The 14,982-nt window shown below is 50.3% G+C and overlaps 3 protein-coding genes across 4 annotated transcripts; all 3 read left to right on the top strand.

Moving 5' to 3' along the window:
• Positions 1–47: 47 nt before the first annotated feature.
• LOC138237842 (zona pellucida sperm-binding protein 4-like) lies at positions 48–2,003 on the top strand. Its single transcript, XM_069187688.1, has 9 exons — positions 48–241; positions 324–511; positions 591–688; positions 764–891; positions 970–1,159; positions 1,245–1,392; positions 1,474–1,549; positions 1,657–1,779; positions 1,857–2,003. Exons 2-9 carry the CDS (start codon positions 470–472, stop codon positions 1,985–1,987), a joined length of 936 nt encoding a protein of 311 aa, XP_069043789.1. The 5' UTR covers positions 48–241; positions 324–469; the 3' UTR covers positions 1,988–2,003.
• Positions 2,004–4,000: 1,997 nt separating this feature from the next.
• On the top strand, positions 4,001–6,423 carry LOC138237677 (zona pellucida sperm-binding protein 3-like). Of its 2 annotated transcripts, XM_069186876.1 has the most exons (9): positions 4,001–4,375; positions 4,456–4,574; positions 4,663–4,766; positions 4,960–5,137; positions 5,212–5,329; positions 5,410–5,495; positions 5,570–5,682; positions 6,021–6,155; positions 6,273–6,423. In XM_069186876.1, exons 1-9 carry the CDS (start codon positions 4,025–4,027, stop codon positions 6,401–6,403), a joined length of 1,335 nt encoding a protein of 444 aa, XP_069042977.1. In that variant the 5' UTR covers positions 4,001–4,024; the 3' UTR covers positions 6,404–6,423. The 2 variants fall into 2 exon arrangements, with proteins under 2 accessions (XP_069042977.1, XP_069042978.1); XM_069186877.1 differs by lacking the exons at positions 5,570–5,682; positions 6,273–6,423 and having other exon boundaries at positions 4,002–4,375; positions 6,021–6,125.
• A 2,559-nt stretch (positions 6,424–8,982) lies between these two features.
• On the top strand, positions 8,983–10,980 carry LOC138237676 (zona pellucida sperm-binding protein 4-like). The gene is made up of 9 exons (XM_069186875.1): positions 8,983–9,218; positions 9,301–9,488; positions 9,568–9,665; positions 9,741–9,868; positions 9,947–10,136; positions 10,222–10,369; positions 10,451–10,526; positions 10,634–10,756; positions 10,834–10,980. The coding sequence occupies exons 1-9, from the start codon at positions 9,005–9,007 to the stop codon at positions 10,962–10,964; spliced, it is 1,296 nt and encodes a 431-aa protein (XP_069042976.1). The 5' UTR covers positions 8,983–9,004; the 3' UTR covers positions 10,965–10,980.
• The last annotated feature ends 4,002 nt before the right edge of the window (positions 10,981–14,982 follow it).

The following is a 14,982-nucleotide window of genomic DNA, read 5'->3' as shown; positions in this document are numbered from 1 at the left end:
CGCAGAGAGAACTTAAGGCGCTGAGCGCGGCTTTCCTCTAGTTCCTCTGGGAAAGTGTGGAGTCTGTGTGCCTGGCTTTTTGTGTTGCTGGATGTGGCTCTAGCCCAGAATCAGAAATGTCTGGTGAGCGATAATGACAAGGTGGTGTGTGGAGACCCAACCGTTACGAGAGCCGACTGTGAAGCAGGAAACTGTTGCTTTGATCAGACAAGCCAGAGGCGCTGCTACTATGGGAATGATGGTGGGTTTGTGTAACCTGAGCACTTCAGAGCAGGACTCCTTTTTTTATAATGGGACTGAATCCAGCCTTTGTATCCCCTCAGTGACTGTTCAGTGCACCAGGGATGGTCAGTTTGTGGTTGTGGTGTCCAGGAATGCCACCAGCCCTCCGCTGAGCCTGGACTCGGTCAGTCTGCTGGGGGGTGGCAGTGCAGCCTGTGGCCCTGTTGGCACCACTGCTGGCTTTGCCATGTTCAAGTTCCCAGTCAGTGCCTGTGGCACCAGGATGAGGGTGAGTTGCAGCCAGTGTCTTGTTCCCAGAGTGCCAGTGTGTGCAGGCTGTGCCTGTCATGTCCCCACCCCTGTTCCAGGTGGAGGCTGGTGCTGTAGTGTATGAGAACCTGATGAACTCCAGCTTCGAGGTGAGGCCGGGACCTGATGGCTCCATCACGAGGGACAGTGCCTACAGGTGGGCAGGTTGCCTTCTCCTTCCTCGGCTCCCCTCGGCCTGTGCCAGTTCCTGATGGCTGGCTTCTTCCTGCAGGCTGTTCTTCCAGTGCAGGTATGCAGATGATGAGCTGGTTCCTCTGCAGGCAGTGGTCTATACGGTCTCTCCACCCCCTCCAGCAGTGGCCCCAGGACCCCTCCGTGTGGAGCTCCAACTGGCAAGAGGTACCTGTGCTGAGCCTTCAGCTCTGCTCAGCTGCCCTGCATGGTGAAATAGTGCTAAAGCTCCTTCCTCCTCCTCAGGAGAGCAGTATGACTCCTACTACAGTGAGGGTGACTACCCTGTGACCAAGGTCCTGCAGGATCCTGTGTATGTGGAGGTTCACATCTTGCAGAGGACGGATCCCAATATTGTCCTGACGCTGGGAGACTGCTGGGCCACTTCCACCCCAAGCCCTCTGAGCCAGCCCCAGTGGAGCCTCCTGGTTGCTGGGTAACCTGTCCTCCTGTAGCTCTTGCTGGATTCCCCACTGCTGACCCCTGCTGGCAGAGCTCTCACCCTTCTCCTCCTGCTGCAGGTGCCCATACAGAGATGACAACTACCAGACCACTCTGATCCCTGTGGGCGGCTCCTCAGGGCTGCTGTACCCAACGCACTACCAGCGCTTCATGGTCCGGATGTTCACTTTTGTGGACCCTGCCTCCCAGCTCCCCCTGAAGGAGACGGTAAGGAGCCGTGGCTGGGAGGCACCAGCTTGATCCCCGAGGGCAGCTGACCTTCTCTCACCCCTGCTCTGCTCTCTCCAGGTCTACATCCACTGCAGTGCAGCAGTGTGCCAGCCGACTGCTACTGACCACTGTGTCCCAACCTGCAGCAGGAGGAGTGAGTACCTGTCGCATGTCGGCTCCAGTGCTCCAGCTGAGGGGTACCTGTTGGCTGCTGATTCCTGGTCGTCAGTCCTCCCAGCAGTTCTTCTGTTCCTCTTCCAGGAAGGGCTGCTGCAGCACACGGGGGCTCCTCCAAAGACACTGCAGTGGTCTCTAGTGGAGAAGTGATCCTGACTGCCTCTGAGCTCCCAGCCCAGGGTGAAGCGCATCGGCTCTGGTCCGAAGGTGAGAGGCTCCACTGTGTGAGCGGTGTTGGCGTGTTGCTCTGGCTGTGTACTGACTGCTGCCTGCTCTCTCCTCAGTGCCCCAGGTCTTCAGCTATGGCTTGCTGGCAGTAGCTGCCTCCACTGTGCTTGTGGTCTCTGCGCTGCTGCTGGTAGCTGGGTGGAGATTCAGACCTTGTACACAGAACAAAGCTGTAACTGGAGCATAATAAAGGGAGAAGTGAACTCTGGTCCTCCTCAGCCTTTTTCTTATTCACTCTCTTAATGATGTCTAAGACGCTTACAGCTGCTTCTTTCTAGAAGGAATGGTGGCAAAACACTGCTTAACAGCTCAATGTAATGATTATTGCAGTAAGAGGGCTTTTCTGCATCCAGCTCTGAAACCTCTTCCAGAACCACAGTCTGCTCCCTCTCCTTCGTCTTGGTAATCTGACCACTGAGGAAGGTAATTAATACTGCAGGTGCTGCTTGGAGTCAGTGGCAGTGCTGTTCCCCTTGCAGTGACTGTAGGGGAACTGACTTCGTACCTCCACTTACTGCGGCAATACTGCCTGCTCCTCACACAGGACTGATGTCACGCAATCCAGGAAGTGGCTTTAGAGCGGGATAATCTGTGGTCTTGGCTTCTGCTCTCTGGAGGGAGAGAGGGAGGTGGTGGGATTGGACTTGGGAGTTCATTTGGAAGACACTGGTCCATAAACAACTATCGAAATAGAGTAGCTTGAGTTTCTCACTTGTAAATACTGACATTCATGATCACATAAATGACATGATTTCAAGGGGAATTGGAGAGGGGCAGTGGGGAGTATTACTAAATGTTGGAACAAGTAATAGATTCATTCCATGCTGCAAGGAAAACTTTTTGGCTGTGGAGCTTTCTTCAGGGGTGAGACAAAGCAGTAAGCAAAGGTAATGTCGCGGGAGCAGGGGACAGAAAGAGGCCAAGCAAGAGGTGTGAAATGAACTGGAGGTTTCATTTCACACCTATTCTGCCTTCAAGAAGGCTCCATGGCCGAACCGTTGTCCTCTTTCTTTTTCTGAGGCGACTGCTGCGTGCCAGAACGCTCACTGCACATCAGCTCTCAGTAGGGAGGAGAGCAGAGTAATGAAGCCAGTTCATAGATGGGGATTATTAGGAGGCCCTGATTAGTAAAGGCCAAGGAGAATTTTGGCCAGGACACCGGGGTTATACCCCTACTTCTTTCGAGACACCCCCTGGGATTTTTCATGACCACAGAGAGTCAGGAGCTCGGTTTTACGTCCCTTCCGAAGGAAGGCATAGTGTTTACAGTCAAGTGTCCCCGTCACTATACTGGGGCATTAGGACCCACATGGACCGCAGGGTGAGCGCCCCCTGCTGGCCCCACTAACACCTCTTCCAGCAGCAACCTTGGTTGTTCCTAGGAGCTCTCCCATCCAGGTACTGACCAGGCTCACACCTGCTCAGCTTTAGTGTTCTCTCATCTGTCTGCAGCTCCTTCATTAGCGCCAACATCGCAGGCTTCTCGAGCACACGCCTGCTTACGCGACACTGTCTCGATCACTTACTGGTGCTCTAATGTAGCGGGTTTGTCTCTGCAACACGACCAATCAGTTCATTGATCTGAAATCACACGTGTAGCGCAAGTTAAGACATAATTTGAGTGGATTTAGGATTCCTGTTAAACGAAATGTAAAATAAGAAAACTACAGATTGAAAGGCCTGCCTACATTTTCTAAAATTTCATAATGCCCTATGTGATTTAACAGTAAGGCAAAACCATATTTGACTAAGAATACGTTATCAGCAGCGATTTAGTCCTAGCCTGAGGTGGACTGGATTTTGCTGTGGTTTTACATTTCTATTTTCTCAAAATCCTCCAGAAAGGTTACCAGCCAGCACTGGGACGACATGACGCCATTTAAGGTAGAAATTGGCTCGTAATGCGTAATTACAGCAGAACGTACTGACTCAGCCGGAGAAAATGGAAACATGAAATAAAAGAATACGTAAAACATCACCGGTTCCTATTCGGACAGTTTTCAACAGACTCGGCGTTGTTTCCTGATCGCTGCTCTGATCTTCCCCGACTCTCGCGCTCTATCCGGGCTCCTCAGTACGAGCGGACACGGGGTTTGTTCACGTGAGAATCTGCTTTCTCTGTCGGCAAACCTGAACCCCATTAAGAGAGAATATCTGTGTGCCTTTAAAAAGACGTACTTGGCAAACAGTAGGTATCATGGATTTGTTCTCTGTGGGAAGCAAAATGTGGGTTTCGGGCATTTCTCTCTTCAGCTTCTTGGTGTTCGGGCGTTTCTGTGACGCCACTACATGGCGCTCGGCGCCCGGACGGCGAACCGGTATCACGCACAAGGGGGCTGTGTTTTACGACGTTCCTCGGTTTCCACAGCAGGATACGCCGCTCGTGCGGGCTGTGTCGGTAGCGTGCGGAGAGAGTCAAATCGTGGTGCAAGTCAGGAGAGACCTGTTCGGTACCGGTCAGCTGATCAACTCCTCGGACGTCAGTCTGGGAGGCTGTGCGGCCACAAGGCAAGATGACGCGGCGCAGGTCCTGATCTTCGAGTCCGAGCTGCAGGCGTGTCGTAGTTCGCTGACGGTAGGGTGTCCGGCTTTGACATCATACAGTAGCTTCATATTTTAGTGGTGTGCCGGCTTCACCCGTCGCTTCTCTCCTAGAGCGCACCAGAGGAGCTAGTGTACAACTTCTCTCTCAACTACACCCCGCGGGCGATTGCCAACACCCCCATCGTGAGAACGAATGGCGCCGTTGTCGGTATTGAGTGTCGCTACATGAGGTGAGGGAGGCATCTGCTGTCCTGCAGGGTCCACGGAGCTCCAGGGCTGAATAAGGACCGTGTCACTCTGCTGGAGTCTCTTTCCCAGGTTTCACAATGTGAGCAGCAGCGCCCTGAAGCCCACCTGGGTCCCCTACACTTCCACCAAGTCTGCGGAGGATGTCCTGGATTTCTCCCTGGTGCTCATGGCTGGTATGTGCTCCTGTAGGGAGAGGTGCAGCAAGACTCCCTTTCGCACTGGGGATGTCTACTATACAAGATTGCTTTGTTGAATTAGTTGACTGGGGGTCTATGAAGGTTTGCTCCCAGTAACCGGAGCTCTTTGAAGGGATCTGTTCATCTGGTTCTCTGCTATTTTCCTGTAATGGCTCCTCTACAATGCTAGATGACTGGAGCTCCCCAAGGACCTCCAACGTGTTCTACCTGGGGGACGTCCTGAATATTGAAGCCTCCGTCAGCCAGGCCGACCACCAGCCCCTCCGGCTCTTTGTGGACAGCTGTGTGGCCACCCTGGTGCCTGACCAGACCTCTACCCCCAGATATGCCTTCATTGAGAATCATGGGTGAGTCCTGTGCCTTCTGGTGGAGGAACTGCTGTGTAGACGGTGCACTTGCAATGACCTCCCCTCTCCCCCAGGTGCCTGACTGATGCCAAAACTACAGGCTCCAGTTCTCAGTTCATGCCAAGACCCCAGGACGGCAAGCTGAGGATGAAGCTGGATGCCTTCAGGTTCTATCAAGATGCCAGGAGCTCAGTGAGTGTCTTCCTGTGGCCTCTGGGCTGTGAGGAGGCTTAGCTGCAGTGGAGCCTCTGACTGAAGGTGTGCTGTTCCAGATCTACATCACCTGCCTTCTGAAGGTGACTGCTGCTTCCCAGAGTGTGGACTCCCTGAACAAGGCCTGCTACACTACTGGGAATGTGTAAGTGAGGAGGAGGCTGTTGCCCGCAATGTGCTCTGATGCGGGTGTCTGCAGTGATGCCTGTCCTGCTGTAGGTGGACATCTGTGGATGGGAGTGATCAGGTGTGCAGCTGCTGTGACTCCAGCTGTCCTACTACCAAATCCAGGCACTGGATGAGAATGAAGAGGGATCTGGGATCTAAAGAGGGTGAGACTCTCTTGCTTGTGGCTTCTCAAAATGAGAAGAGGGGATTCTAGTTCTTGTAGATGCTAGTGTTCCACTCCAGTAGTATGGACATTGGTACATTGAGGGATTGGGAGCAGAAGTCTTCATAGAAAACCATGGCACTGTATGCTGTACACAATCCCTCCTGCTCTTATTCTTGGGGAATGTAGGCAACTGTTCTCTGGATTGCTACATGAAAAGGAACGTTCCAAAGGGTGTCCTTCCCTCCAGCATGCTCCTTAAATCCTGGTCATGCTTATGTGAAAGTGAATGCTGTCTTCTGCAGCGCTGTAGGTATTTCAATCCAGAATTCCTTCCAGTTGCAGCTGCTGAGTGGGAAGGCGATGCCACAGTTGGTCCTCTGTTTGTGCTGGGAGAGCAGGCTGTTGACCGCCCAGCAGAGGTGAAAGGTCAGAGGTCTCTGCTGAGAGCACAGGAGGAAGGTGATGCAACAGGTAGAGGAAGCCTTTAGTACCCAACCTGTTTACTGACTGGGGTCTCAGTGGGACTGAACTGGTCTGAAAGCATCTCTATGGTAGAGCAGTGTGAGCTAACCTGTCCTCTCTTTCCAGGAGTGTCTGCTGAGCCTGTGATCCTGGCTGCTCTGGGGGCAGTGGTGGGGCTGGTCTGTGTGGCTGTGCTGGGGACTGTCCTTTACAGGAGACTGCAGAGTAAATCCACTGAGCTGACTGTGGAGAAATAAAAGAGGGATTGGAAACTGTCTCTCTGTGTGATACTTGTTCCTTTCTTAATCCAGTGCAATAGATCTTGACACCTGCTTATTGCGCTGACCTCTCGTGTCCTCATGCTACCCTGTTCAGTGTCTTTGCCACAAGCACTGTGGGCAGAGGGTGGGCTTGGGCTTGGGCTGTTACTGCACTGGCTGTCAGCTAGTCTGACAGCCTTTCTTGTGCAGATGCTAAGCATTAAACTGCAGCTCCACTCTGTAGAGTAGATGCTATGGGTGGGGAGCTTCTCTGCAGCTGATGATGGCTGCTGTAGTACTCGCGGGAGCAGCCTGGACTCCAGCCTGTTACAGGTCCCTGCCAGCAGCACATGGACGGTTGATTGTGCTTCTAATTCAGGTTCTAGTTGACACGGCATCCTTTATGAAGGGTAGAGGGCAGCCACGTTTCTGGTGTTGCCATGTGGGGCTCTTTACTGTCACTGAGACGCCTCATATGGTTCTCGTTTTCTTTGATTTTATGGAGTAACACGTTTTAAGGGGTCTGACTTTTTTACTTCGTTCTGAGGTGAAAATGTTTTGGTACGACCGCGGCGTTCGGTACCGAATGGAGCGGGCGTAGGACTCGGGAGAAGAGGTTAATCAGAAGCGGGGACAGGGATTACAGCGCTACACCTACACTAACAGACACGAAGGGAAGAGCCCGTTTCCAGCCTCTATCCCCCTATATACAGTACAGTCCCCTAGTCCCGCCCCCCAAGCGCTCTTTCCAGCCCGCCCTGCGTGCGCATGGCTCTACAGTATTCTCAAACTAAGTGTGTGGATGGAGTTTAGATTACTCTTTAGAGAATTGTACTTAGGATTTCGTTCTAATAGCCAGTACAGGCTAAGACAAGAGCCTAAACAAAATTGGCTTGCATGAGCAGAAGAGATGTAAACGAAGGCTGAAAACCGCCGCTCCAGCTTCCTGTGTCTCTCAAACAGGATGCGAGTGGAAAATTTCTGTTGCAGCTGAGGAGTTTACTAATGTCCGAAAATGGCCCATTAGCATTGAGATCGTAATTTGTTCTGAAGCGTAGAAAAGAAAATCGGGATAAGAGATCTCGAAAGAGCGCAACGCCGAAACCAGCCATTGTAAAAATGCATAAAATGTAATCCTATGTATTTCATTTGGTTTGGGCTCCGTTACATCCAATTAACTAACAAACGGTAGACATGGCCCATTGTCAAGCTAGAGCCGTCGACTATTCGAGGTTTTTCTTGCTAGAAGTGAGCAGATTCTCGTTTGCCGCAATTGTACACATGCCGTATGTCTGCAAATCGGCCCTACCCAGACAAAAGCGTGAAAGCACAGTTCAGCGATTATAACCGGCATTAAAACGCATTGCTTTCCGTGCGGCTTCTCCAGTATTTTACTAAATGGAGGTGTGCATTCAACCTGTAGCCGCTCTCGTCAGAGCTCAAGCGGATTAAAGCATATCTGAGGTCCACAACCCAGGCACAGTTCTAGAACGTTTTTTATCAAACCTTCCCATCTTCACAGCTTTGCTGATCTCACCTCCCTTGCTACTGATGGCTCTCGATTTAGGCGTTTTACCTTCATCTTTATTTCTGCAATTGCTTTCCACAAAGGTTTCAGTGCAGTACTTTTTAAGTTATGATTTGCTATCATTCTTACAAAGCGGAGATCCTATTTGTTATGAATTCTCACACATCAAGGTCAGTGTACAGGCGAAGGTTCAAACAGGAGCTCCCAGGGTACTGTGGACAAGGCAGGCTCGGAGTCAAAGAAAGAAACTAGGTGGAGGCAGGAAAACAGGCTCACTGGAAGAACACGGCTCAGTACAAGGCACTCAGGAGGTTGAGGCAAGACTTCGCGAAAAAAACGAGGCTTAGACAGGCTTTATATAACGTTACAAACTTTTCGAGGGTGTGGCAAATAAGGTGATGACAGGTAGCACCCAATCACAAATCGGGGAACAGAGAGATATTTTTGTACTTTCCATTTACAGTATGTGTATTGGGTCAAAACGCTGTGATCCCAGATCACCAGCTTGCTCTTAATTTTTCCTATGCCGAATCCCGGCAAAACATTTGAAGCATTTCGAAACAGTGTGACGCCATGAAGTCGCGTTCAGCCTGGTCACGCGCCTTTTCATACGGACTTCGGAGCAGTGGACAGTATGGTAACGCTATGCTCCAAAGGAATCGAAGCAGTTGCGAATCAGTGTTTCGAGTCGTGTTTCGTTAAACCAGCAAAAAGCAAGATCAAACGATTCCTGGCTCAAACATCCAAATATATTAGCAGCCCAATGATGTGAAATTCTAAGCAGTGCTGATTTTAATTGGATTTAAAAATCACCGCTGAGGTTCTGTTTCCTCACTTGTTTACACATCACGGAGGAAGACAATTCTTAAGAATGACGCTGGAGGGAACCAGCAGAGCGATCTGCGCACCTGGACTCAATTCCTGACCCTGGAGACGCGCAGAGCGTCTGACGTCCTCGTGCGCCCGCTTCAGCCTGCTGCTGTCCAATCGCCGAGCTCAGCCAATCAGCGCGCAGAGAGAACTTAAGGCGCTGAGCGCGGCTTTCCTCTAGTTCCTCTCCGAGTTCCGCCATGGAGAAGTCTGGGGTTAGTGGGAAAGTGTGGAGTCTGTGTGCTTTGCTTTTTGTGTTGCTGGATGTGGCTCTAGCCCAGAATCAGAAATGTCTGGTGAGCGATAATGACAAGGTGGTGTGTGGAGACCCAACCGTCACGAGAGCCGACTGTGAAGCAGGAAACTGTTGCTTTGATCAGACAAGCCAGAGGCGCTGCTACTATGGGAATGATGGTGGGTTTGTGTAACCTGAGCACTTCAGAGCAGGGCTCCTTTTTTTATAATGGGACTGAATCCAGCCTTTGTATCCCCTCAGTGACTGTGCAGTGCACCAGGGATGGTCAGTTTGTGGTTGTGGTGTCCAGGAATGCCACCAGCCCTCCGCTGAGCCTGGACTCGGTCAGTCTGCTGGGGGGTGGCAGTGCAGCCTGTGGCCCTGTTGGCACCACTGCTGGCTTCGCCATGTTCAAGTTCCCAGTCAGTGCCTGTGGCACCAGGATGAGGGTGAGTTGCAGCCAGTGTCTTGTTCCCAGAGTGCCAGTGTGTGCAGGCTGTGCCTGTCATGTCCCCACCCCTGTTCCAGGTGGAGGCTGGTGCTGTAGTGTATGAGAACCTGATGAACTCCAGCTTCGAGGTGAGGCCGGGACCTGATGGCTCCATCACGAGGGACAGTGCCTACAGGTGGGCAGGTTGCCTTCTCCTTCCTCGGCTCCCCTCGGCCTGTGCCAGTTCCTGATGGCTGGCTTCTTCCTGCAGGCTGTTCTTCCAGTGCAGGTATGCAGATGATGAGCTGGTTCCTCTGCAGGCAGTGGTCTATACGGTCTCTCCACCCCCTCCAGCAGTGGCCCCAGGACCCCTCCGTGTGGAGCTCCAACTGGCAAGAGGTACCTGTGCTGAGCCTTCAGCTCTGCTCAGCTGCCCTGCAGGGTGAAATAGTGCTAAAGCTCCTTCCTCCTCCTCAGGAGAGCAGTATGACTCCTACTACAGTGAGGGTGACTACCCTGTGACCAAGGTCCTGCAGGATCCTGTGTATGTGGAGGTTCACATCTTGCAGAGGACGGATCCCAATATTGTCCTGACGCTGGGAGACTGCTGGGCCACTTCCACCCCAAGCCCTCTGAGCCAGCCCCAGTGGAGCCTCCTGGTTGCTGGGTAACCTGTCCTCCTGTAGCTCTTGCTGGATTCCCCACTGCTGACCCCTGCTGGCAGAGCTCTCACCCTTCTCCTCCTGCTGCAGGTGCCCATACAGAGATGACGACTACCAGACCACTCTGATCCCTGTGGGCGGCTCCTCAGGGCTGCTGTACCCAACGCACTACCAGCGCTTCATGGTCCGGATGTTCACTTTTGTGGACCCTGCCTCCCAGCTCCCCCTGAAGGAGACGGTAAGGAGCCGTGGCTGGGAGGCACCAGCTTGATCCCCGAGGGCAGCTGACCTTCTCTCACCCCTGCTCTGCTCTCTCCAGGTCTACATCCACTGCAGTGCAGCAGTGTGCCAGCCGACTGCTACTGACCGCTGTGTCCCAACCTGCAGCAGGAGGAGTGAGTACCTGTCGCATGTCGGCTCCAGTGCTCCAGCTGAGGGGTACCTGTTGGCTGCTGAATCCTGGTCGTCGGTCCTCCCAGCAGTTCTTCTGTTCCTCTTCCAGGAAGGGCTGCTGCAGCACGCGGGGGCTCCTCCAAAGACACTGCAGTGGTCTCTAGTGGAGAAGTGATCCTGACTGCCTCTGAGCTCCCAGCCCAGGGTGAAGCGCATCGGCTCTGGTCCGAAGGTGAGAGGCTCCACTGTGTGAGCGGTGTTGGCGTGTTGCTCTGGCTGTGTACTGACTGCTGCCTGCTCTCTCCTCAGTGCCCCAGGTCTTCAGCTATGGCTTGCTGGCAGTAGCTGCCTCCACTGTGCTTGTGGTCTCTGCGCTGCTGCTGGTAGCTGGGTGGAGATTCAGACCTTGTACACAGAACAAAGCTGTAACTGGAGCATAATAAAGGGAGAAGTGAATTCTGGTCCTCCTCAGCCTTTTTCTTATTCACTCTTAATGATGTCTAAGACGCTTACAGCTGCTTCTTTCTAGAAGGAATGGTGGCAAAAACACTGCTTAACAGCTCAATGTAATGATTATTGCAGTAAGAGGGCTTTTCTGCATCCAGCTCTGAAACCTCTTCCAGAACCACAGTCTGCTCCCTCTCCTTCGTCTTGGTAATCTGACCACTGAGGAAGGTAATTAATACTGCAGGTGCTGCTTGGATTCAGCGGCAGTGCTGTTCCCCTTGCAGCGACTGTAGGGGAACTGACTTCGTACCTCCACTTACTGCGGCAATACTGCCTGCTCCTCACACAGGACTGATGTCACGCAATCCAGGAAGTGGCTTTAGAGCGGGATAATCTGTGGTCTTGGCTTCTGCTCTCTGGAGGGAGAGAGGGAGGTGGCGGGATTGGACTTGGGAGTTCATTTGGAAGACACTGGTCCATAAACAACTATCGAAATAAAGTAGCTTGAGTTTCTCACTTGTAAATACTGACATTCATGATCACATAAATGACATGATTTCAAGGGGAATTGGAGAGGGGCAGTGGGGAGTATTACTAAATGTTGGAACAAGTAATGGATTCATTCCATGCTGCAAGGAAAACTTTTTGGCTGTGGAGCCTGGGGATTATTAGGAGGCCCTGATTGGTAAAGGCCAAGGGGAATTTTGGCCAGGACACCGGGGTTATACAACTGCTTTTTTTTGAGACACCCCCTGGGGTTTTTCATGACCACAGAGAGTCAGGAGCTCGGTTTTACGTCCCTTCCAAAGGAAGGCATAATATTTACAGTCTAGTGTCCCCGTCACTATACTGGGGCATTAGGACCCACATGGACCGCAGGGTGAGCGCCCCCTGCTGGCCCCACTAACACCTCTTCCAGAAGCCTCCTTAGGTTTACCCAGGAGGTCTCCCATTCAGGTACTGACCACCTGGGTCACACCTGCTGAACTTCAGTGGGTTGTCCATTTTGAGCTGCAGGGTGATTTAGCTGCTGGCTTAACGACAAACTAGATGTCTGCCCGGGGCCCCTCTTAATGTGCAACACAAAATATTTTTAAATCGGAACCTTTCGTAAATATGAAACAAATTTTCCCTCCAGTGGCTCTTTCTGTTGCTGCTTTGCTAATCTAGACTGTTAAAGTTTTTTATAAATTATAATATTGTAGCGCCGCAGGGGTCACTTTAGCCATGCTCACGCAAGGCAGGCTGAGAATAGCACCTGGGGGCGGGACTAGGGGACTGTATATAGTGTGACGGAGGCTGGCAGACAGCCTCTTCCCTTCATGTCTTTTAGTGGTGGTGTAGTGCTGTAACCTCTGTCCCCTGTGTGGGTATCTTTCCCCGCTTCTGGTTAATAAATGTGTTGTTAGACCCCTTCCCGAGTCCTATGCCTGCTATATTCTGTATCAAACCCCACGGTCATTACAATATTATTAGTTGTGAATGTAAGTGTAGCAGTTTATTTCACTATGTAGTAAATGACTCTTTGTTGTAAGATGAGTATCGGTGTGGTTTCAGCTGCTTCTAAACCGAATGCTATTCTGAATTTCATTTTTGAAAGTAGTAAATACTGTGATGATCAGTTTATTAATCTGTCATGGCATCTACATCTAACATGTAATGAAACATTACAAGTGATTTTTTTAACTTGCATTGCATTCTGTGTTGTAATGGTTTATAATTAAAATTATGTGGTTGCAAATGGTACCACACGTCCAAAATTGCGTATATCAGGCGCTGAGTAAAGGAAGTGAAGAAAAGAACAGGATAAACTGAGGAGCAACAGATCAAATCACTGTGATAATTCGTTTGCATTTCATTTGGTTTTGCGTCGATCAGATCCATGTAACTAACGAACGGTAGACAAGCCAGATTTTCTAGACAGACACATAGACTACTTGAGGTTGAAGTAGTTCAGGTGGGACAAGACGAGTAAGACACCTGAAGAAGGCTCCACAGTTGAAACGTTGTTTTCTTTCTTCCCTTTTCAGCATGGAATAATCCTATTACTTGTTCCATTGCAGACTACTTGATGTTTTTTACTAGAAGTTACAGTTCAGGTGTTGGAGACATTTTTCCCGCTTCCTCTAAGTTTTAAATAAGTTTTTATTTCATCTGCATGAGAGTGAAACACACAGAGATGATCTGTGTATATTTCTCAAAGTACTTAAACTAGAACAGTCCTTAAATACTTGTCATCTATCACGCTTCCCTGTACTCATCAGATTGGCAGTGTTCCAAAATCACGCACATCTTCTTAATTCCCTATTTGCTAAAGATAACTTCTTTTAATGCAATTGGTTACTTAGGTTCATAGCACACATTCCTGTATAACAGTATAGAATTACATAGTAGCCCTTGTGTCCAGCATTCTTCCAATCCAGTTCAAACCTGTTCTGAATGTCCACCTTATAAAATATTGCAGCTTCAGCAGAACAAGTGTGTACAGAGTTCACAGAGACCTCTCAACAAAGCAAATTACTTTCCATGTTAAAATACATGCTGTCTTTGTAAACTGTGTACTTCTTGTTTTCATTTGTAAGTTATCATGTGTTCAGCTGGTTAAAAAAAGATTTTTTGTAACGGGAGCCGGTCACGACTCCCGTGAACTGCGTGGTTTAGGACCCTGTGCAGACGGTATAATCCGGAAGTGACTGGAGAAGGGCTACAGGGACATTGCGGTGAGGAATAGAAGGGATGGTGAACAGGGGGCAGTGCAGACAGTGATCCAGGTGCATGGGGCGAGCGCAGGCGAACAAGTCCCAAAAAGTTCAAAGGGCAAATCAGGGAGCAGTTCAAAATCCAAAACCTGATCCATCCAACACAAGACATGACAAGAATAAAAACAGGAACAGGATCAGGGACAAGGAAGTTAAAAAATGGAGCGACGAGGTCAGGCACTCTGAGCACCGGACTCAGCTGTTCAGGACACTGTTCAGAAGCCTAAGCCTTCAAGCCACGGACGTAGGGCGACTTGATGCTAGGTGGGCCTCCGGACATCCATATTCCAATGCAAAGCCCTGAGCTTCAGAGGCACAAGGTTTAAATAATAGGGGCAGGAACAAGGGGCAGGTGTACGTGATAATGAAACTAAAATACTAGAGGAGGGATGACAATCGTGACAACTTTCTAGTTACAGTATATAATTCATTTATTTAATTGTTCTAAATAGTACGACAAGGATGGGCTGGGAGCTGATCATAGTAGCGAATGCGCAAATCATGATCTGGAGGGGCCTCTTTACCAAGATCTTGCCAAGGGCCCCCAAAAAGCTAGGACTGGCCCTGCTTATGGTTATTATGTAAACGGTAACATTCAGGTGCAACTATGTTGAAGGCATACAGTAAGTCATGCACTAAGACATTAATACTACATTTTACAGCAGATATTCATGACATTTTATTTTCTTCTCCACAGAATAGGAGTACCTAATGCTTTCTGAGTAACATGCAGCAACAAGTTATTTACTGAATGACTGACTCATCTGCTTTATATATTCTGGTAACTGACAAGATGTGGTATTTTTTAATACGGTGTTGAAAAGGCAGAATTTTGCAAAACTGTGCTCACCCTGCGGTCCATGTGGATTCTAAAGCCCCAGTGCAGTGATTGGGACACTAGACTGTAAAAAGGGTGCCGTCCTAAGAATGAGACATAAAACCGAGGTCCTGACTCTCCACGGTCATTAAAAATCCAAGGGTATTTCTAGAAAAGAGTAGAGGTGTCCTGCCCAAATTTCCTGCTGGCCTTTACCAATCATGGCCTCCTAATAATCCCCATCTCTGGACTGGCTTCATCACTCTGTTCTCCTCCCCACGGAGCTGGTGTGTGGTAAGCGTACTGGTGCACTATGGCTGTCGTTGCATCATCCACCATCATCATGGGTGATGGTGGACAGGAGTCCCCATTACCTGTAAGGCACTTTTAGTGGAGTGTCAAGAAGATCATTAAATAAGTGTAAGGAATTATTAT

The sequence above is a fragment of the Lepisosteus oculatus genome, chromosome 3 (genome assembly GCF_040954835.1).
Source record: "Lepisosteus oculatus isolate fLepOcu1 chromosome 3, fLepOcu1.hap2, whole genome shotgun sequence".
NCBI lineage: Eukaryota > Metazoa > Chordata > Actinopteri > Semionotiformes > Lepisosteidae > Lepisosteus > Lepisosteus oculatus.
The sequence above is the reverse complement of the archived record's forward strand: the minus strand, read 5'-3'. Positions and strand labels throughout refer to the sequence as shown.